The sequence below is a fragment of the Boleophthalmus pectinirostris genome, unplaced genomic scaffold, assembly GCF_026225935.1.
Source record: "Boleophthalmus pectinirostris isolate CB_2022bp ecotype Guang Dong unplaced genomic scaffold, ASM2622593v1 HiC_scaffold_8, whole genome shotgun sequence".
Classification (NCBI taxonomy): domain Eukaryota; kingdom Metazoa; phylum Chordata; class Actinopteri; order Gobiiformes; family Gobiidae; genus Boleophthalmus; species Boleophthalmus pectinirostris.
This window is the reverse complement of record NW_026571515.1, coordinates 35,204,064-35,228,288: the sequence shown is the minus strand read 5'-3', so window position 1 is coordinate 35,228,288 and position 24,225 is coordinate 35,204,064. Positions and strand designations below refer to the sequence as shown.

Below are 24,225 nucleotides of genomic sequence, written 5' to 3'. Positions count from 1 at the left end.
TAGAGAGTACACCACCTGCTTGTCTCCATGGAAATTACTTAGTTTGGAATGTTCCACAGAATGGCATTAGACATTATAATCTCCAAGGATACAAACATGAGACATTACCTTCCCAAGTACAGGTCAGATCTGTGTAGAGGCGTCCCCACTCACAATAAGAATGCATGTTTTTCATGGTATTTTAATAATAAAAAACACATTTATCTGAATAAATACAAGACAGATGGGAATTAATGCCATATTGTGGAACATTCAAGGGAAAGCAGTCCAAATTGTTAGTATAATTATTTGCCGGCTCAAATCATCAGTTGTGTAGCTGAAACATTGGATTTTCATATTTTCAATGACTATTTATATCTAAGAAAAAGAAAAGTATAAAATAATTTAATATATTTTGAAATTATTTTGGATCATATAAGGAAGATGGAGTTATACTATTTTAAGGGGGCCCAAAAAGACATATCCTACAGGTCCCCGCCAAAGCTGAACACGGCCCTGCTCCTCTCTCAGTGTTATATACCAGTGTGTAAATTGCCTGTAGTCGGGGCCCCTGTGCGTCGTATCAGTCTGTAACAGCAGGTGAGAGGTAGTTAATTGGCTCCATCCCGGTCTGAATCTCACTCGGGGCTTTAGTCTGGTGTCTACTCTGCGCCTTTTACCCTGAGGTGGGGGGTACGACTCCCTGCGCTCAGCCAATCACAAAAGCAGTGGTCGCCTCCCAACTCTACCTGCCCTGAGACACAGACAAACACACATATAGACACCAGCGTCCCGGGATAGCTGGTCAAATCCAGCCCTCAAGTCACAGCGCGCACCGAGTCACCGCTAATGGTTTAAACGGTAATCTTCTCGTTTTTTTTTTTTTTTTCTCACCGCTTCGGGCTCGGGTCTGATTTCCCTTGTTATAGTGGCATGTACGTGTGGTGGTATTAAAGAGATAGAGGGGGATGACGGCGATGGGGCTGCATGCTAACGCGGAGTGGGGCGGATAGGGCAGCTAGAGGGGAGAGCTGGTAATAAGGTCCAAAAGCGTGATGAAATCTATAGCACACAGAGGTGAATACAAGGTTTGATATAAGGGTGCTTTTGCTGATTGGGTGCGGTGATGACATTTCTGGACAAGCAGTTTTTATTTTAGCAATGGCAGCAAAGTTAAAATGCCAATTGCGGAGTGGAAGGAGAGGTGTTGCAGGGCTATTTCACATGGCTTTTTCTTGTCAATTACAAAAAGTAAAGGCATTGCAGATTTTAATGTTTTATTAAACTGACTCTTGGGAGTTTTAAGTCATGTTAAAATGTTGTTACCTCATCAAAAACATACTCAGAGTTGTGTTTTGTTTCATCCACATGTTTGACTATTCCTTTATTATTAATCTAGCTACATTTCCAAAGCTCAACATGCTGTGTTCAACCTTGTGATGTCATGCAGTGGTAGTTGCAAAGTTAAGAGCTACGTTTTAACTTTAGTTCAGTAGAGATTGGCAATTCCAGGGCTGAAATTATCTAAATGATTCTAGTGAAGGAGTATGGCATTTAAAAACACAGTGGGGCACTTCCTGTATTACCACATGACAACCCAAAGTGGAACAGAGTCTGTTCAGGTTACGTTTACACGAATCACCATTTCACTGTATCACTGTATCACTGTATCCAGATGTCGTTTTCTGTTTTCGCAATCAAAGCCTTCCCTATCCACACAGTAATGCAAAACTGCTTGAAATGCTAGTCACATGACTACGCTGGCCTCATGTCATCATGATGTCACGACGTCACATGGGTGGTAGAAAAAAGAAAGTGGAGCACTGTGTCTGAAGTTGCAGCAACCAATTTCGAGCCGAGGAAGATGGCAAGCGTGAACAGTCTTCTAGCTCTAGCTACGCTGTTTCCTGTTTGTCTATGGTTTGTTTAAACTGTTGTCTGCAATAAAGTCACATGACCGATGTCACGAATCAGCAAGGCGCAAATCACAGTGACGTGGTCCAAAAAGGATGCAACTAGAGCTCCTACATCAGTGTATCAACGTTTTCAGGCGTCCACACAGTGCATCAGATCTGTACTCAGATGTTTCTGGAGACATTTTCCATCGGATTAGTGTGGACGAACACTGCATCCGCAACGAAAACGACTCAAATACGTACTAATGTAGATGCTGCCTCAGTTTGAAAGAAGAACTCAGCCTAAATCTGCCAGGTAACAAGAAACAAAACACAACTGTTTTTTGTGATGAAGAAACAACATTATAACACGGATCAGAAAATGGTATCATGTGGGTCCTTTAAGGATAGCCCCTTAAAATGTGTAATTTCTTTTTTCGGGTCCTGTTTTATTCTTATATTAGTTTTAGGTTTTAGTCTTGGACCAGGCACTACTTTATTCACATTTAATTGGTTCCAGTATAGTTGTTTTTAGATGACAAATTACCATTAGTTAAGGGTGCACAATGTAGGAGCCCACTCACCAGCTTGTCTCCATGCTTTTACTCCATGCTTTTGCCTGTACTGTTCCACAGTGTCGCATTAAAAAGATATATCAGCATGGGAACAAGAAGGAGAAGCCACTGGACAGAGTTAAAGGTCACATCTGTGGAAAGGCAAGCCCACTCAGAGTAAGAATTCCAATGTATGTTTGGCAATAAAATATAACTGGTAATGCTGCCATACTGCGGAACATTTCAGGAAGAGCAATAACATCTCCATAGAGACAAGCAGCGTCCTCCACCAGAAAAGTTGCCTAGTGCACCTTTAACCTATAATCGATTACACTACATCATTTTAACATTCCACATTGACCCACACGATGTATTTCTGATTGACAGTTACAATTATGCTAATAAGTGAATAAAAGGTACTAAATATCAGAACTATTGAATTATGAGTTGGAACCTATAAAGCAGAGGTGTATGCTATAGCGGTAAGAAACCACTAAACCAAGTAACCTATCCATTTATTGACCCTTTGTGTCTGAAAGTAGCCATTATAAATAAATCAAAGTGGCTCCACCGTTCACTTTGACCTGTTTAATAGATCAGCCTAATAGTGTAACTGGTCACATTAAACCTCAATAGGCCACTTAATCTTTCAGGGAGATTACAATCAGATAGAAAATCTTCATTAGGTTATCTCCGGCCGTGCACTGGGACATAGGTCGTGGAATCCAGAGAGGAGAGATAATGCTAACATGCCCGCTATAGGCTAGATAAATTATGCAAATAGCCACAATGGATGGTATAGACTAGAGTGTTCCACTAAGATGTAGAAGGACTTACACATTGGTTGGACGAAAGCTAATTTTATAACAAAAATTCATTATATACATTTTTGATAAAGCTGCCTGCATTGGAAAGGATAGGATTACTAAGAAAAACTGTGGATAGAAATAGAAACAGTTAAGTACAAGGCGGGTCACATGCAGGGCTAAGTGACACAAGCTATAAGTGCAAATGTGATATAGAACTAAAGGAGTGTATGGCCCAGATGGGGAAAGAAAACTTCTCTGCATTATTTATTATGTGGAGAGCAGTGTACATGTGTGGGTCCAACCTTTAAAATGAATATTCTAAGAAAACTACACTCATAATGCATTGTGCAGTGCTGGAGTGGGAGTCACCCACACTCGAAGAATCCATGGATTTCAGCTTCCTGTTTATAGGGACTATTGACTATTGAAAAAATATGTTTTTATTGTTAATTACAGATGCATCTCTGCATCTGAACAACCAGTGTTGCTGGAGCACCCTGTGAGGAGGAGTGAGCTGCTAGAGGAAGCCTCAGGTGGAGGATTTTACCTGTAGTGCAGGACAGACCCAGGGAAAACCCACTCACAGAGAGAATCATGTAAACTTTCAAAAATGCCCAGATATTGGGAATCAAACTTAAGGCCTTCTTACTGTGAAGCGTCTCGCCTTTAATTAGCGCATACACATACCTTCCTTGCACTCCAGGGCGACCCTGGACTCCAGGTTGTCCATTTGCATCTGCAGCCTCTTGAGCGTTAGGTCATTCTCTCTGGACTTGCGCTTGTAGGCGATAAGGACAAGGATGACGATGATGAGGAGCAGCCCTCCTCCAGCCGCGATGCTCACAATGGCCGGGAGAGTGAGCAGAGAGTCGGACATGATGTGGACTGAGCCGGGGGACACGTGGAGACCCCCCACCTGCACCTATACACACAGGATACAAGCATGTTTAGAGACATTTCATTATGGATGATTAGAATACATTAAGAATATGTTTTGGTCAAAAACTGGAAAAAGCATGGTGTTCTAAAACTGTTGACCAGTAGTGTGTGTGTGTGTGTGTGTGTGTAATTTATAAAATTTTGGCCTAAAAAAAAAAAAATAAAAATAAATAAATAAATAAATAAATAAATAAATAAATATATATATATATATATATATATATATATATATATATATATATATATTATATATATATATATATATATATATATATATACCAGCCCACACACAACCTGTAGACATTCTATAGAAATTAACATTAGATGACTGCAGATTATAGTTTTATAGTTGGCAATTATAGGTTGTTTTCAATGTTATAATTTGAATAATATTCATATTTTTAAATAAGTGTGCAAATGAAATAAGAATAATTGAGGAATAATCAATAATTATGCTAATTTTGAAACATGAGCAAATCAGTCTGTGAGTATACTTTTTTGCAAATATAACATTTTGGTGTTTTATTTTCATGCATTTAATTCATGCTGAAGTATTCATTTCCCACATAAAAGTAATGGATAAGGCCTAATGAGTCATAAGATTTAGCATAAGAAAAGACAATAAAGTGAGCTGAATATGAACACATAATTCACAGTGTGCTGCTGAGAGGGACTGACCGCGCTGGACTATAAGCAAAACTCAGATCTCAAAATAATTGCTGTGGATTCTGACTGAACCTTTTGACCGTGATTGCACCTCCCTGCTCTGCCTCTGACACGTCTCCTGCTGTGGAATAAACAATGGAAGGCCCACACAATAATACAGTTCATGACTAAAAAAAGATGAACTATCTTATAGCAGAACAGCAGTGAATGCTCGTGCAGATAAGTCTATTATGCTTGAAAAGACCAGCACTTTGTATGGTGAAGTTTAGAGGATCAAAGCAGCTGGTTCTTAAACACTCTTTTCTTTTTAAAGGTGCACTATTTAAAGGTATGCAACTGTAAAGAGCAACTGAAACTTCTAACTGAATAGACAAGATGGATAACTCTAAAGCCATACTGTGGAACATTCCAGGCAATGTAGCTAATATCTTGAATTTAAATAATAAGTCATTTCTGTTATTTCTTTGAAATATTTTGCCAGTGGAGAATAATTTGTCTTTAAATGAGCAAATGCATCAGTGAATGTGTAAATTGTGTATTTTATAGACTGCTCTATTCATTTATGGTGACATAATAAACCCTCAATAAAGGAGATAAGTCCATTAAATCTGAACTGACCATGACTTTGTATTCAGGGGTTGGGTGGCTCACACAACTAATTTTTACTTCAAACAAAACTGTTGAATCATTTCTTTCAGTTATATGCTGCATATAAATAGAGAAATGTACATTCCTTCCTTTTTTAAAAGATGTGATTATTTTTTGCATAACTATCTTTCTCAAATGGTATTTATCCATTAAAAATACTGTATCTGTTTTAAAAAGTTTAAAAACAGAACTCGTTACTGTGGTGACTTTATAAGCACTTTTCAACACTTTCACAAAACAGAGTGGAGTTTTGCCATGATGGAAAGCTAACAACAACTAGCATGCTAACCACACACTTCCTGACAAATATAAAAAGCTTTATAGTTAGACGCAGGCAACACAGAGCGAACATATTTTGACCTCAGAGCTGTTTATACAGTATCTCTATATTTTCAAATAGATGCATGATTTTTGAAGAAACAAAACATAAATCCTGCATAAAAAAGGTAAATCCATTAAGTCTGAACTGACCATGACTTTGTATTGTCCGGTGAGGTTGGGCGGCTCACACAGGAGCTGGCTCTCAGACACAGTGACGGAGCAGGGCGTGTCCCCAATTAGGACGGTGTAGTTCAGCTTCACGCCACCAGAGGCCGACGGCACCAGGTTTCTGCCCTGAGGCGGCAAAACAAAACAGCAGGGGGTAAGATCATATGGTACAGTGAGAGTATAAAGCCAATATGTCACCCAGAACAGTGTGAAAGAGAGGAAGAGGGGGAGAGGGGAAGAGCAGGAGGCCTGGACAAAGACTTCAAAGAGCGGCTGCAATATGGTTATTTAACGAAGATTTAATAACATAAAAGTAATACGTGATTTGTATGTTGTTTCAAATAATATGATCAGCATAGTTTTTTATGTTTGTAAAGTGTGTTGTTAAAAAAATTCCAGCCAATATTTGTATCTAATCTGTGTTCGTTCATTTGTTTTTCAATATAAAACCAAAAATAAGAAAACAAAAAAACAACAGTTTTCTTCAGAATTTGTCAAAATGGATAACAATTAGTTTTTTCAGTTTTCAATTTTGTGTTTAAATGAAGAATGGAAAAAACAGATAACGATCATTTCCCCTTTACGTGACTTCTGTGACTGTGATGCCAGACTTTTGCACTGCATACGGACTAATCCAGGACTGATACAGGTCCGGGATCAGACCGGAACCAGACCAGGACCAGACCAGGACCAGACCAGGACCAGAGCAGGACCAGAGCGGACTCCGAGCTTTGAGTCCGAGCCTCTGCAGGGTCTCAGCTTCGAGCTCTGGCCCTGCCTTGAGCTCTGAGCCTCCGGTCTGGTCCCGGCCTGGTCTCGGTCTCAGTCCCGCTCTGGTCCCAGTCTGGTCCCAGTCTGGTCTTGGTCTCAGTCTCGCTCTGGTCCCAGTCTGGTCCCGGTCTGGTCCCTGTGTGGTCCCGGTCTGGTCCGGGTCTGGTCCCAGTCTGGTCCCGGTCTGGTCTCAGTCTCAGTCCCGCTCTGGTCCCAGTCTGGTCCCGGTCTGGTCTTGGTCTCAGTCCCGCTCTGGTCCCAGTCTGGTCCCGGTCTGGTCTCAGTCTCAGTCCCACTCTGGTCCCAGTCTGGTCCCGGTCTCAGTCCCGCGCTGGTACCGGTCTCAGTCCCGCTCTGGTCCTGGTCTCAGTCTTGGTCTGGTCTCGGTCTTAGTCCCGTTCTGGTCCCGGACCTGGATCAGTCCTGTTTCAGTCCATATGCAGTGCAAAAAGTCCGGCATCACAGTCACAGAAGTCACGTAAACCGGAAACGGTCGTTATCCGTTGCAATTTTGTCAGAACATCTAATCATTTTTAACACCAAACTACTGACTAACTGAAATAAAAATTTGAAATGATTTTAGTTTAAACATAACAAAAGTTACAATTGTATTTAAAAAGCAAACTATTACACAATCAATCAGACATTTATTATAGTGCAACAAAACAAAACAAAACAGAGACATAAAAAGTACGAGAAACCATTCGCAATCAAGTAGTATTTTTGCCACTTAAATCTGATCAAAATGAATAAATAAACTAATAAACGCAACTAAATATAAGTTGTGGGTACCAGGTGGTCACGATATTATGGTAAAACAGTCCAAATCTGCCAGATGAAGTCTACTCTGATCTATTATATTAGTGTATCACCTCTGGCCTGTAGCAGTGACACAGCAGGGGTCTCATCACACGCTACAGTGAGAATAGAAAAGCCCATATGTGACCTACAGCACGGTGAATGAGAGTCAGTGGACAGCTCTGGACAAAGACATCAGCGGATAGCGTGAGGGAACAGCTGGACACGGGACAATGGAGGATATAATATTATGTTAAGCTCGCAGTTCACGTTAAGGCCGCTGAATTCAATTACACATCCATCAGGCTTCACGTTAGGACCGCTGACGGGACAGAGTAACGTATGGTGTCTTTTCATCCTGGCGTCAGTTAGTTAGTGGGTTATAGCGGGTTGCGAGTGAATGCGATCTGTCTTTTCAGTGTGTTAAAGAAGACGTATTGCGCTCGGGCCTGCTGTAGAGTTCTAATCGACGACGCCCGCGGATCGTTATGTCATAATCCGGACGTTTTAAATCGCGATGTTCATCTAAAACGACTTAATAAAAGAAACATTGCTGAAAACGGCGGTGCGCAATGGGAGATGACGTCGCCGTAAATGTCATCACAACAAAGAGCTGTGAAGATTTGTACCAAAATGACTATGCGACGCTGCCTAAATACATGTATAACTGCTTAAGAAAATAAAATTGAAGGACGAAGTGAGTACAGAGGAGTAGGCGTACACTGGTGGCGATTAAAACGACGTTCAAGGGGAGAACTGCGTCTTGAAAATAAGCAATAAAGGTTGCTCAAACAAGCTTGAATGACTCCAAAAACCACTCCGAGAGGGTAATTGAGAAAAGGAAACAACTATAGCATGGGTAAAAGCGCTGGAAAGTCGATTTTGCTGAATAGGTCTGCTTTAAAAATCTAAAAACTTGCACTTGACTTGCCGATTGCTCCAGCCACGTTTCCCCAGGAGCATTAAAGAATGGGTTGAATATTTAGGACAAATTTACATAACGGACAATAAAACGTACCTTAAATATATCCCAATGATTCTCTGAAAGTTAAAGTAAATCTGAAATTCATTTGGCAATCCACTTTTCAAGGTCAAATAATTATAGAATCGTATTTTATGAATGATTCTTAGAAGTAAAGAATTGTTATTCACCAGTAATGACATTAACAATTGTGTTTTAATGAGCATTGTGAAATTATTAACGTTGCATGATTAAATATTTATTTCTTTTTTGCTTTTTTCATTAAAATAGACTGGAATGAACTGAATTTAGACTTGAATAAAAATGCAGAGTGGACTGAATGAGTTTGGGAGAACAATGCAAGGGTATTCTAATTGAAATGGTGTGATTTTGAGAGTGGGCTAAAAGATGCACTGTGTAACTTTTTGTTTGGGGGTCCGTCACCTGCTTGTTTCTATGGATATACAGTATCATTGCTCTATGAAATGTTCCACGGTGTGACATTAAACAGCTCTACCTTACATTTATTAAACTAGAGTTGGTTTTACGCCTCAAAAATACCTAAAAAAAACTAAGACTCAGCATTGTTGACAGCATTGTTGCCTCTCCATAGATCTGACCTGTAACTTGGCCTGGTTTGGTCTCCATGAAGATAGAAAAGTTGAATGCCATACTGTGAAACATTACAGACAAAGCAATGACACCTCGACTGAGAAAAGCATTTTGACGAACCCTCCACCAGAAAAGTTACACAATGCACCTTTAATTATTTTCTAATATCATGCAATATATTAGCCTGATTCATCACTTTGTGGAAACTGTCTGATCTCACAGCATTCATTTGCTCGACGGTAGGCGGGTACTTTTTTATTTAACCAATCGCTACTTGGTTGTGATGTATGTAATGCGCCAAATCCCGTAGGAAGAAGGGCAATAACGTCTCTCCCCTTGATAAAATTCACCAAACATTTTCTTTGTTCCAGCTTTTAAAGCCTCGATCTCGGGAATTGTTGCCAGCACAGAATGTTTGGCTTCGTCTACATCCATCTCGACCGCTTTGTTTACTGTTGTGCTGTACCACAAAAGGGACCCAGACAGACGCTTGAGTTTGACGTCATGGCTTCAGGGCTCTTCGCTGATCGATCGGTGCGTGGTCTACGACTTCTGGGGTTCTTGTTCTTGTTCATTCCGATTCCTGATATGATTTTACTCATGACTATAGGAGAGCTGAATGCACTCTCTTGTCTTTGATGCTACAACTCTTTAGAAACTTGGATTGAAAAGAAAAGTTAGAATACTTTTTCGTGGATTATTTTGTAGACTATTTTCTATATCCATACCTTGAGAATGATGGGAGACCCTGGCTTCTGCTCCAAGACTCCGGTGGTGCTGAGAGGTTCAAAGTACGGGTTGGGGTAGTACAGCAGGTTGGTGTTGTTGTACACTAGGAGAGCCTGCACGTTGTTGAAGATGAACCCAAACTCGTCCGCGTGTTTCACGGAGTCCAGCCCGGGGAGGTACTCGGGCAGCAGGGAGGGGGCAAAGCAGCTCATACTCGTGGTGTTGAGAACTTTACAGACCTGCAAAAACATAAACAAGATCATAACAGGTCATAAGGGCCACAAAAAATGCTATTTGGTATTTATTTATCTTTTCAAATCACAGTGTACATTCAAGTAAGCCCTTTAACATTAACATTTGAGAAAAAATAGAAATATGAAACGTTAAAGGACCCATGTTATGCTATTTTTTGACATGTTATAATGTTGTTTCCTCATCACCAACATACCTGGAGTTGTGTTTTGTTTCATTCACACATGTTTAACACACATATTAAGGTTGAGTTCTTCTCTCAAACTGAAAGTAGTTCAACCTTGTGAAGTCATGTGGTAATACAGGGAGTGCTCCACTGTGTTTATAAACTCCACACACCTTCACTGGAATCATTTGGATGATTTCGGCCCTGGTATGGTCGATGTCTTCTGAACAAAAGGTAAAAGGTAGCTGTTAACTTGAAAACTACAGCTTCATGACATCACAAAGTGGAACAGAGCATTTTGAGCTTGGGAAATGTAGATGTAATAATAAAAGGCTACTCAAACTTGTGTGTACAAAACAAAACACAACTCCAGGAATGTTGGAGGAGGTAACAGCATTCTAACATCGTAAATTTTGCATAATATAGGACAAAATCTGGATATTTTGTTGCTTGCAAAGGACATCTATTACCTAAATATTTAAAGATTTAACATTACTTTTGGTTATTGTTGTTGCTGTAAGCCAATCACACCTCGCCGCAAAACCATAAACCACCTCAGCCTCTCCATCTCCTCCTAAGGTTATGTTTTAGTTTACACATCACTGATAATAATTTAATAATCATTTCTGAATATATTATATATATATTAGACTCAATCAACAGTCTATAACATTTCATAATAGTTGGCTCACTGTCATACTTCTCTTCTGACAGAAACCATAATGACTATTTGATGAGGTCAGTGTGTCTCCGTCAGCCAATCACAGAAGAGCTATGGTTAATGCGCTCTGATGCAGATGGAGTAGTATCTTAATGCAATGAGATCTATAAGGACATGATGACCTCAGACACGGTGTACCCATTACATTAGCATTCATTAGCAATAGCATTAGCACTCAGGAAAATACCAGTAATAGCAGAATCTCATGTGGTAAAGTGCGGGCTTGGTTTTTGTGGTGATTTCTAGGGACTCTACCGCTAATAGAGTTGTAATTGGTCTATAAGTGTTCTGTCATCTCACTGCAATATGAAAGTGTAATAACTCCATTAGTACTATGGTATCAGATTTTCACTAAATATTTTACAAGATATGTTTATAAGCAGCATATTATAGGTTTGACAAAATGGTAAATGGTCACATTTTTATACAGCGCTTTTCCACCTTCAAGGCACTCAAAACACTTTACAACAAGGAACCACTCACCCACACACACTAGGGGCAAGGTAAGTAAGTAAGTTTTTATTTATATGGCGCTTTTCACAGACATATGTTACAAAGACGCTTTACAGATCATTATTCATTCACTCCAGTCAGACTGACAGAAGATGGCTGCCATTCTGTGCCATCGGCCCCTCCGACCACCACCGCCACTTTCATACTAGGCAATGAGGATGAAGTGCCTTGTCTAAGGACACAATGACACAATTGTGACTGCTGCCCCATTGATTTTCCCAAAGGTCTCCCATCCAAGTACTAACCAGGCCCAGGTCTTGCTTCTGAGATTTGACAGGATCAGGTTATGACACAGGTGGGTTAAGTGTCTTGCCACAACGACAAGGACACAACGACAGCATTCATCTATGGGAGCTGGAATCGCACCACCAACCTGTGGGCCAGAGGATCTGACCGCTCAACCAATGATGCTCATGTCAAGAGCAGGATTCAAACTGCCAACCTTCAGATCAGTGGTTGATGAACATGTATTTATTTCATTAGCTGAGATGACAGTATTTCAGTTGTTAGAGCGTCCACTGATCCAAAGGTTGGCGGTTCAAATCCGCTCTTGACATAAACATCATTGGTAAAGAGGTCAGATCCACTGGCCCACAGGTTGGCAGCTCCCACAAATGAATGCTGTTGTTATGTCTTTGGGTAAAAAACTTAACTCACCTCGCGAAACACTCACAATGTACACTTGAAAAACGTGTGTGAATTGTTGAGTGGTTTCTTGTAAAGCATGGATGAGTGGCAAAACATCTTCCAAAATGTTTGTCCAGTAAACAGAAATGAACTTTCTTTTGCCACCACGTAGCTGAAATTAATGCAATTAACTATGTAATTAAAATGCAATACATACAATTCTTTAATGCATCAAACACTAATAATATAGACTGTAAGTTATGCAGAAAAATCCATCTACTATGCTGGTTGTTCCAGTTTGTTGCTGTTACTTGTGCAGGATCTGTGGCCCTGTCTTGCAAATATAATTCAATACGGTATTTCAGCTCCATATACAAATAATGTTCCAATAGACCATGCAACAAATCCAGCCTAGAAAAATTTCATCTTGGAATATTTCACAGTTAACCTTTCTAAAAACCTTTACTTTCTTCCCTCTGGCTCTCAAGTAAAAATAAGAGTTATCAAAATGCACTACCACTCGCCTGTAATCGCCCACTAGTGCCATGTTAACACAACCACAGCAGTCTCCATTCAAACCTGTGGGAACTTAAGCCCACCAATAATCACCTCATAATAAACTTATCCACAGAAAAAGCCGTTAAATCCATTTTATTGGCCGGATTGCCTCCCCAAAGCTTGTAAGAAATAGCGATTCTTCTTTTGAGGACAACAACTACAAAGTATAGAGACATTGCAGAGTCCTGGAGGTAGAAACAGAATAGTGTGTTTTATGATTTCAGTTTGTCCGGCTCCTCTCTCAGGTCTGGAGGGGAAGTAGGCGGAGAATTGATTGCTGCACAGCGCTTGGCCAAAAAAGTCTGAAAATGGTTCTCTCTACCGCTGTGTCTCCAGAGCCAAACTTTAGACGAGTCAAACTTCACATTTACTTGTAACATGTAAAATGCATGATGCCATTTCTCAAGTACTACTGCGAGATGGTGATGTAAGCTACTAATACTACTATTGCTGCTGCCACTACTACTGCTACTACTACTAATACTAGTGCTGCTACTACTGCGACTGCTACTAATATATCAGACACAAGTGCAACAGAAGCACTAGAAATCTATTCCTGTTGCTACTATTGCTGTAACTTTTTAACAAGACAGCTCAGTTCTCCTGCTATTTCCATTTTTACATGTATAATTATTATTAATAGTAGCACAATTGTCACTGCTCCACCTGCTAATGATACAACTCATCAGAAGACACGTACTCGTGTTTACTCTTCACCTCTTATGAGTCTGAGTCTATCGGAGTAAAACACACACATTCAGACATACACATACACATGTTGATGCTGAAGCTTTACTGCCAACCTTTGGGTTTTCGGGCCAAAGATTTGCCAATGAACCACTGCCAACTCCAGATTAGTCACAGCAATAACCCTACACAGCACGATTAGTGTAATTGAACGTAATTAGCAAAATCTGGATAATATGTAGAAGCATGTAAAATGTCCATATAGATGCACGAGCAAAAGCAGTACTAAAACACTAAACAACCAGGGGCCTGCTGGGGCACAATAATTTCAGAATACTTTGGAATGAACCCTAGGTTTAGCCAGAGATGGGTGGAGTAGCCAAAAATTGTACTCAAGTAAAAGTAACATTACTTCAAAATAATCTTATACTCTGAAATAAAAGAACATAGTAGTGGTCCATTAACTTATTAAGTAAGAGCAAAAAAGTATTTGGGAAAACTACTTCTCAAGTAAGAGTAACTTAAAGAGTAATTGCCTGGATGGAGCATCTTATTTATAATTTGAAGTTAATATAATTGGAAAGACAAAATATTAAATAATGTGCAAAATCTGGTATTTTGAAAGGATGGATTTTTATTTTTATTTTTTTACAAAATCATATCTGAAGGAATGGTGCAAATCATTTCATACTCTCAACATAAAACTTCTGGAACATTTAGATTAACCAAACCTTTTACCCAAGTTACTGCTACTTCAATAAAAATATCACCCAAGTATGAGTAAATATATGCTGCTAGAAAGGTACACTGAAAAGTAAATTTTTTACTCAAGTAAATGTAACTGAGCAAATGTAACTGAATACATTAAGTGAGTACCTCCCCCCTTCTGGGTTTAGTATTTTAAAACCTCCATTGGTTTAACATAAGGCTGAAATTCTAGAGATATGGCAACATAATCCTGAGTTTTATTCGTGGGTTTCAGCATCCTCTTCTATGCAACATTTTAGGACTTTTCCCTATTCAAAAGATATAATATTTTGTTATAAAATTGTTAATCACTATGACGGCAGTCCTGATTTCTTATCCATAGCTACCCATTGTACTTTGTGGTCTTATGACATCCACTGCACCAGTAGAAAGCCACAAACCGAGCCCATTGAATCCCAAAATAAACTCCGGATGTGAGAAAAGCTGATGAGACATTGTGTTACTTTTTGGGCTAATCTATTCTTGCAGCAAATTCACTGTATCACGCCCGCAGACATGCACAGATCCGGCTCCTCTGCCTCTCCTGGTTCCATGGCATTTCAAAATTCTTTTCGCATTTCACAGTGACGAGAGTGAGACGATAAGGCCTTTTTAAAAATAGATTTGAGCAACCACACAGGGGGCTGGGACTATTTAAAGTGCAGTTTCATGATAAAATGTTCCATAGTAGCACGCTCATAAAGGATCATTTTGAGATATGAAAACGTGTTGTACAATGTCTAAACATTATTTGCACGTAAGTTGGAAGATAATGCCCACTAGTCACAAAGGAAGCCTGATGTTAATCTATTTTCAGGACTTAACTAAAACTTATTACAACAAATGAATAGCAATTTATCTTGGTGTTTACAGCTTATTATCCTGGCTCAAAGCAATCATTATTTTTCAAATTAGTTTTTAGAACATATTTCATCTCCCAGCCTCAGTACATAAAAACCACCCCCAACCACCATAAGAACAATAATACATGAGAATTCTCAAATAAAGGTTCCCAAGGCAAAACCCATTACTGAAATTCAAATGTTTGAACTAACTTTTAGAAACTTCACAGTTTGATTGTCTGAATTATGAATTTTCTTGAAGGGACAGTTCAGAATTTTGGACATAAGGCCTCATTTCCTAGTGAGCCACTGTGCTGGAGATGTGTGGAGACACTTTTAAAATTATTCCATCCAGTCCTTGTATTTTACAGGTTGCTGGTGCTACGCTAACACATGTCAATGGCCATAGTTAAGCCTGCCATTAAAAACAGTCTTACCCACTCCACAAAACACCCGAAGCAAATCTATTATTACACCAGACTGTCAATGTGAATGTCTGTGTTGATATAATAATGTTTGAATAAAACTAACATTGTATTGCCTGAATTGTGGCATGTTGTGGGACTATTTTCTCATATATCAGTCCGCTGCTGCCAAGCTTTCTATCAGGAAATATAACTCGCTGCTGCTGCTCAGACATAAATCCTTCAAATGCAAGGTTGGTTTTACTTCTAAAATTATTCTATTGACACAGACATTCACATCAACAGTCTGGTGTAATAATAGATTTACTTCGGGTGTTTTGTGGAGTGGGTAAGACTGTTTTTAGTGGCAGATTAACTGTGGCCATTGACATGCACTAGCCTAGCACCAGCGACCTCTGCAAATACAAGGACTGGAAGGAATATTTAAAAAAGCATCACCACATGTTTCCAACACTCTGGCTCACTAGGAAATGAGGTCCTATGTCCAAAATTCCAAACTGTCGCTTAAACATGTCCATATCTTTTGCACAACATACAGATACAACTGACAAACACTAAAGCTGCACAGTGTAACTTTTCAGATCTGCCACCTGCTTGTCTCCATGGAGATGTTATTGATTTACCAGGATGTTCTACAGCCCTAATTGTGGAGGGCCAGGTAAAAAAAAAATCATTAAAAAAAACCCTCCAAAATAAAAGCAATGCAGTTTTAGTCCAGGCATGAGGTAAAATGATAAAATATGCTAAATTTTTTTATTCCAAATTATCTTTAACTGGCCAATCAGAGTCAACCAAAGAGTCATATGGGAACTGGGAACTGTACAATGCTCAGGTCTGTTCTACAGTATGGCCAAGTTACAGAAGTTACTGATAAGATCTGTGGAGAGGCTACCCTGCTCACCGTTGTGAATATTACAGAATTAATACCTTTGTTTTCTGCTTTTCAGGGGTGTCCAAACTATGGCTCAGGGACCAAATGTGACCCTTAGATCAACTTATGTAGGTCCTCAGGCTTCCAGCTGAAATGTTCCAAAAGTAGAATGTTGCAGTCTTAACTTAAATAACATCTGATGCGATCCAGAGCCAGCATAAATGTTAAAGGTGTGGCAGCTCAGTCAAATCTACACCAATTCAATATTTTGTGTGATAACCTGTCTGTGCACTTCACTCTGTATATGCTGAAATGAGGGTAAGGACAGGTGTAAAAAGTTTCGACGATATACACTTTTAGAGCACATAGTTCCATTTTAATGCCATCCACAGCCCCGTGTGTTTGGCACAGTGACACGTCCTATAGACAGATGCAGCCTCCTCCGACTGTCACTCACAACAAGAGCCATTAGCAAGTCAACGACACACTCCACTGCCATCTGCTCTGCCCGGACCCAAATACTGCAGATATACAGAACCAAATACTGCGGATATACTGCTGTGGATTTATACTGTCCTCCATTAAAAAGTCTAGAGCTGCATAGGCTCAGGTAGTAAAGAAGGATACAGATATAATGAGGGGTGGTACTACTACTATGACTGCCACAAGTACTACTACTGCTACTACAACAACTACTACTACTACTGCGAGCGACTACTACTACTAGGTGTTACTATGGCTACTTTTACTACTATTACTACTTCGCTATTTATGGATCATTAAGCAAGTCAAACAAATGATTAAACTTTAGTGACATTTATGCAGCCCTCGCTTCTAAAAACATTTTATAACAGGAAGTAATGTTTATAAAAATGTCTCATTAATAGTCAAGCATCTAATTTCTGCCAAATGTCAAGAGCGAAACTACAGTGTGTAAAAATGTCACTATTCTGCAAGTCAGAAATATACATAAATTAGTTTGAAAGTCTTTCCCAAATACTATTTAAAGATCAAGTTCTGTCTGTATTGTTGGAGACAGTCACTCACTAAGCCTAAAGCTGATGTTGATTGTGCACTGTTGTTGTGTCCTTGGGCAAGACATTGTGGCTTAAAGGGACAGTTCGGAATTTTGGACATAGGGCCTCATTTCCTAGTGAGCCAGAGTGCTAGAGATGTGTGGAGACACTTTTTTAAATATTCCATCCAGTCCTTGTATTTGCAGAGGTTGCTGGTGCTAGGCTAGTGCATGTCAATGGCCATAGTTAGCCTGCCACTAAAAATAGTCCTACCCACTACACAAAGCACCCGAAGCAAATCTATTATTACACCAGACTGTCGATGTGAATGTCTGTGTTGACAGTTTTATTTCAAATATTATTCTAACCTTGTATCGCATCAATCGTTGCATGTTGAGGGACTATTGAGGGACTAATCCTTCAAATGCAAGGTGGTTTTGCTTCTGAAATTATTCTATCAACACAGACATTTACATCGACAGTCTGGTGTAATAATTGTTTTGTTTCGGGTGCTTTGTGGAGTGGGTAAGACTGTTTTTAGTAGCAGGCTAACTATGGCCATTGACATGCACTAGCCTAGCACCAGTGACCTCTGCAAATACAAGGACTGGATGGAATATTTCAAAAATTGTCTCTACACGTCTCCAACTCTCTGGCTCACTAGGAAATGAGGCCCTATGACCAAAATTCCAAGCTGTCCCTTTAATGAGTAATTGTCAAAAGATCAAATTAACTTTTTAACTAATGTATTGTGCATTTAGTTGGTGAAGTAGCCCTGTATGTATCTGGGATATAAAATAAGTCATATAACCCTCCTCTCTTTCTATTTTTACTGAGTCTACTCAAAAAAAACACCCAAAATATTGTTAGCGAATATACAATGAACTTACCGATACTGCAACCAATATAACGCTCATCCTTTTAAACTCTGAGTATAGTGAGTTACAAAATGTTGGTTATACTTTTTAGTTCATTTATTTTAAGTTTCTTAGCGCCAGAAGACCTTGCTTTCTTAAACTTTGCATGCATTACCACAGAAGCCAGAGCTAAGTACACTGCCAAAATCCTCTCTGCTCCGGGCCATGTAAGAGGAAGGGCCAGTCCATTGTTCAGCATTGATAAAGTGGACTTAGGTCAACAGATAGAGAAAATAATTGGAATCTTGGCCTCATCTGTCTTCCCTCTCCTTCCCTTGCTCTCTCCCTCTCTCCTTCTCTCTCTTTCTCTTCCGTTGGACAGAGCCAAAGTGTTTTAAGGCACTAAGGCTCTTCACCCCGCGGCCGAATACATTACTATGAACTACTGCTGCAGCCCACTCAAGCATCCAGAGGTCTGTGAGCGAGCGAGGAGAGAGGAAGGAGAAAGGGAATGAGGAAGAGAGAGATAAACGAAGGGTGGAAAAGACAGTAAAGAAAGCAGAGAGGAAGAGAGGTGAAAGGAGAGAGTTAGAGTTAAGACAGAGAGAGATTATTATATAGATGTATGTATCTATGCACAGATGAATAAAGGTAAATAGATAAATAGATGGAAATAAGGTCCTATGTTGCCTAAAATGGATTCTTGTGAGCTTTAAACCATGTTCGAATGCTGTTACTTCCTCAAAAACACACCTGGAGTTGTGTTTTGTTTCATTCACACATTTTTAAGTAACCCTTTATTATTAGTTTGTTTACATCTCCAGCTACCTTTCTACTTTTTGTTAAAAGAGATGGGCAAATTGAAACTGTTTGGGGATTAAAATTACATTAGAGCCATCTATTGTGCTGTTGGGAGTTTTTCCAAATGACATAAGAGCAAATAGTCATTTTCATTTGCTGAAAATTTTACTCTTATTTGCCAAAAAAAAAAAAAATGATAGCGTCTTCTGGCTCAGGCCGCTGCCCCTCACAATTACCCAGTGGAAAAACAAAATAAAGAATGTGTATCTTATGGAGCAAATAACTGCAAGGTTACAAATGAAAACAGATTTATTCATGGACAAATGGTCTTCAATTTAAGCCTATATTTCAACTGGATGACTATCTTTAATAGGATTTTTCTGTTATGATATAGTGTATGTGTAGTGTATATTATGAATAGTAAATGAGGAGACAATGTGTATGACTGTATCTACACTGTAACTGTATTGGCATTTTACTTGTATTGTATTTTTACTGCTGTTTCATAACTATGTAGCTGCACTAAAAAAAATAATAATAAAAATAAGTAAAAAAAAAAAAAAGAGAGAGAGAGAGATGGGCAATGCCAGGGCTGAAATGATCCAAATGATTCTAGTGAAGGTGTATAGAGTTTAAAAACACAGTGGAGCACTCTGTATTACCACATGACATCACAATGTGGAACAGAGCATTTTCTGTTTGAGAGAAGAACTGTGAAACACAACTCTAGGCATGTTTGTGATGAGGAAACAACACCATAACATAGATCAGAAAATAGTGTAATATGGCCCTTTAATATGTGACAGTTACCAAAAGGAGTATACCAGAAAAGTTAAGGTTCTATTCCAGCTCCAGATGGTTAAAAAAGTTGTTGTATCCTTAGGCAAGACACTTGGCCATCCCTGTCTAAGTATGAATTGTATGTGTGTGGCCAAAATTTTGAATTGAACTGCCACAATTTCTGGATTATACATATGTTCCAGACTATAAGTCGCACTTTTTTTCATGGTTTGAGTGTTTCCTGTGACTTATACTTCGGTGCAACTTATATATTAAAATTTTCACACTGACAGCCACGAGAGGGCTTCTATTACTCCTGTACCACTGTCACTTCGCACTCTACTGCGCAAGCCTCCTGCAGAAAAAGCCGCTGTCTTGCCGCAAATAGTGAAATATGCAGCCGAAAACGGTAATCGAGCAGCAGAAAGAAAGTTTGGAGTGAGCGAGAAGCGTAAGGACTTGTGGAAAGTGGGGATGGAGAACACAGCTTCATGGCAATGGTGGGTGCGCCATTGAATCTCAACTCTTGTCGAGATTCAGAAAGGCCGGAATAATTCTAACTGGAACTGATGCTGAGTCTGACGACAGCTACACAGAGGACGAAGCAGCGCTCTGTTTATATCATGGATCTACGATTTATTTCTGGAGGTCGCACAGAAGTGACACAGAGGATGAAGAATTCTATGGATTTAGATGAAATTCCTGGTCTCTGATTTTATAAAATACATTTCCCCAAAAAGTGCAACTTATAGTCCGGTGCAACTTATATATGTTTTCTTCTTTTCTCATTTTTTGGCTGGTGCTACTTATAATCCGGAGCGATTTATAGTCCAGAAAATACGGTACTCATTCTCATAGACCCAAACTAGTGTCTTGCGTAATCTTGTGGGAATTAGACAACAGCTGGTATACCCTTTATCAAAAAAAAAAGTTTCACAATGCACCTTTATTTCAACCCAGTAATAAAAACTGGAATAACATCTCTCATGCTCTTTGCTGCTAGTACTTAAGTTGAGGGTTTTATGTACAGAAAGGCTGTCAGGATGAAATCACCTGTTGCCGCGGTGACTCATTTTGACGGTGGTAGCGATGGCGGCTGTCAAAACTGAAGCAGTGCTATTCACACTCAGAGCCCCACACTTAGTCACTCTGAAACTTATGCCTTCGTGATACAACGCGGGGCGGCTGAAGTTATAGATTCTATATTTGTACAAAGATTAAATGAGGACAAAGGCAAGTCTGGACCTGTATGTGCAGCTACTTTTAAGTACATATATATATATAAAAAATACATACATACATAAACTATGGATCAAATTTCAAACATAAAGGCCCCTGTAACCTTCCCTGAAACTCAGACTATAAATTCCCAATAACTTGTTTTTGGGCTAGACATGTGAATGATGTGATTTTAAACCCTTGAAATGTCCCCACACCCCATCTCCAAACCTCTACTGAATCAAATTAAGTGTATTGCCCAAAGACACAATGTCAGTATTCATTTGGCGGACCATTGACTAGGTTGTATATATAGCATGAACTGGGTGTGAATGATATTACAGAACTTCTGTGATGATAAATAAGCTACATCATACTGCTGTAATGTTCTTTTAATCTTTTAAGAGTGTGGTAATACTTGTCCTTGTCTGGTCCTGATTTGAGCCCAATTTAGTCCTGATTTAGACTTGGTTTGGACCTGCCTTAGTCCGGGTTTAGGGCCTGTTCACACGAGAACGCTTGTGGGTAAAATCGACAAAATATTTTATCGGTAGTGGCTTTAGTTTAGACGTTGACGGTGTTTTAGGGGCTTAAAAACGCAAAAATCTGAAATCACCTTCCAGAGTGGAAAAGTTGAATACGCTCCGCTGTAGTGTTTCCATCTACACTGCCCTCAAGATACAAAACTCTGGTCAGATCTGCTTACGTCGTGTACACGATTACGTCACATACATCACCACCTAGAGTCGATGCCTGGCATGCATACGCAATCGAATTCCACACACTTTTGCATCACCATATGCACGCAGATTTCCTCCCAAAAAGCTTGTCTAAACACGGAATAAAAAGTGAAGACGCGACCCCACTTTTCCTTCTTCTGTTCAGACCGTCATCATATAAACGCAGCCTTAGTCCTGGTCTAATATGGGTTTAGTTTCAGATTTTGTTCAGTCTCAATTTTGATGTGGTGAATGTACAATGTTTCTGTATATAAATCAGCACTGAGTACCAAATTTTTTCCTTGGCAAATTCCAATTTTTTTTGTATTCTCACACTGACACTTTTTGGAGAAAGGCCAAATTGCAGATATATTACAGTTATATTTTTAGACTGGTGTGATTACAATTGATGACTTGAGTTTCTTTCTCGGGCTTTGTTCACATTTGTCTAGAAGGCACTGTACGCTCCAACATTTCATGAAAAAAAAAAACCTGCTATTTTAGATTTCATTCTGTTCAGTATCTACTAAATCTATTTGCATTTCATTTTCAATCAAAGTCTTTGCCCTTTTCAACAATATTCGGAATTATCGACATTTGCCTGTACTTTTCCATCTCTGTGATACAAGCGTAGATAGAATTTCAGACGACAATACGATGTGAAATGACTTTGGTGTGGACAAAGCCGGTGATTGGGACATGTTCCTGGGATGACAGACGGATTGGAAATACAACCATTTTCGTCCATTTTCTCTCTAATCAAGATCGTGATTAATGCTTCACTTGTGAATGTGGAGACACGTCGCAGTCTGCACAAAGAAAATTGTCTTTTCTTTCTCGTTTCTGTCCGATGTCTTTGAGTCTGGGCAGGTGACGATGGGGAGACGGAGAGAGAGAAGAAAAGCAATTTGGGGCAAGACAGGTGATCATTTGAAGAGGAGTGACAGACAGCGGCGGCTATAGGTTCCAGCGCTGTCGGCCGTCCTCACTGACAAAAGGGGAGCGGACGCGACACAATGAATTATGGGTAATTTTAAACGCTTATGTGAGAGAGAGAGACGCTGAGGATGAAAAGGTCAGTCTTAAGCCTTAATGTGAAATTTCTCCAGTAGACGGGCGACAATGTGAACGTATAAGGAATTGTGGAATGTTTTAGAATAGAAATGATAGATGTGACCATTATACCAGAAAGTTCTGTCCCAGCTCCAACCTGTTTGTAGTATTAAAAGCAATAATCAAGCTTCCTGTTGTGTATTTTACTGTGTGGAATAATTTTAAAGGTTTAAAAAGGATCGCAATTTGGCAAGACACTTAACTTTATATGTATGAATGCCTTGAGTGCATGGGTGAACAGAGATCATACTGAATTGTGACAAGTCTAACATGGACTCGACCAGAGCTAAACCAAAACTACAAGATCAAATCAAGTCTACTACAACATTACTACATTAGAAGTATGAGTGTGAACTGAACGCACCCCTATTAGACCTAAAATCCTGCCGGCAATGCTCATAATAACAATGAAATAATAATGTTTTTCACCTACCATATTTTTCGGACTATAAGTAGCACTTTTTTCATGGTTTGGGTGGTCCCGAGACTTATACTTTGGTGCGACTTATGTATAAAAATGTTCACACTGACAGCCACGAGAGGCTCTAGACTTGTGTGTCAGTATCTGCTACATCTATTACTCCTGTATCACTGTCACTTCACTCTACTGCGCATGTCTCCTGCAGAAAAAGCCTCTGTCCTGCTGCAAGTAGTGAAATATGCAGCCAAAAACGGTAATCGAGCAACGGAAAGAAAGTTTGGAGTGAGAGAGAAACTTGTGAGGGACTGGTGGAAAGCGGGGATGGAGAACACAGCTTCATGGTAACTGGGCGGGTGCACCATGTCACTTTTCTGGAAGTTATTGGATGGATCGACAAAGCCTAGACTTCAGTGACAGCCGAAACCATCCTGTCGGGATTCAGCAAGGCCGTAATAATTCTAACTAGAACTGATGCTGAGTCTGACAACAGCTACGCAGAAGAAGAAGCAGCACTCTGTTTACCTCCAGAGGTAACAGAGTTGCTCAGAAGTGACACTGAGGATGAAGAATTCAATGGATTTAGTGATTTGGAGTGAGATGGAGAGTTTGGTAAACTTGTTCTGTTCTGTTGTTTATGCTATACTAATCTGAAGAAATGCATTTGTTAACAGTCTGTTGTTCTCGGTTGTATTGTAGAAGATGAAATGTCGGTTCCTGGTCTCTGATTTTATAAAATTAATTTACTCCAAAAAGTGCCACTTATAGTCCGGTGCAACTTAAATATGTTTTTTTGTTCTTCATTACACATTTTTTGGCTGGTGCGACTTATACTCCAGAGCAATTTATAGTCCGAAAAATACTGTACTTTATTCACAATAAATGAATGGTGAACATCCTCAGACGACTTTTTGAATTATTTTGCAAAATGCTGACAAAAACATGAGCTAATTTGCAGTAACATAAAATATAAATGTACAGTAATATGAATACAAAACAGCTGATAGAGAAACTGCTCTACTGCACCAAGGACATCTGTAGCTC

General features: G+C 39.4%; 1 protein-coding gene across 1 annotated transcript in view; it reads right to left on the bottom strand.

Moving 5' to 3' along the window:
* LOC110154017 (plexin-A2-like) overlaps window positions 1-24,225 on the bottom strand; it is a 171,283-nt gene that overhangs the window by 80,779 nt on the left and 66,279 nt on the right. The window contains exons 11-13 of the mRNA XM_055165940.1: window positions 9,850-10,089; window positions 5,962-6,105; window positions 3,925-4,159 (exon numbers count right to left, since the gene is read on the bottom strand). Of these exons, the coding sequence (XP_055021915.1) occupies window positions 3,925-4,159; window positions 5,962-6,105; window positions 9,850-10,089 (619 nt within the window). The remainder of the gene's footprint in view (window positions 1-3,924; window positions 4,160-5,961; window positions 6,106-9,849; window positions 10,090-24,225) is intronic.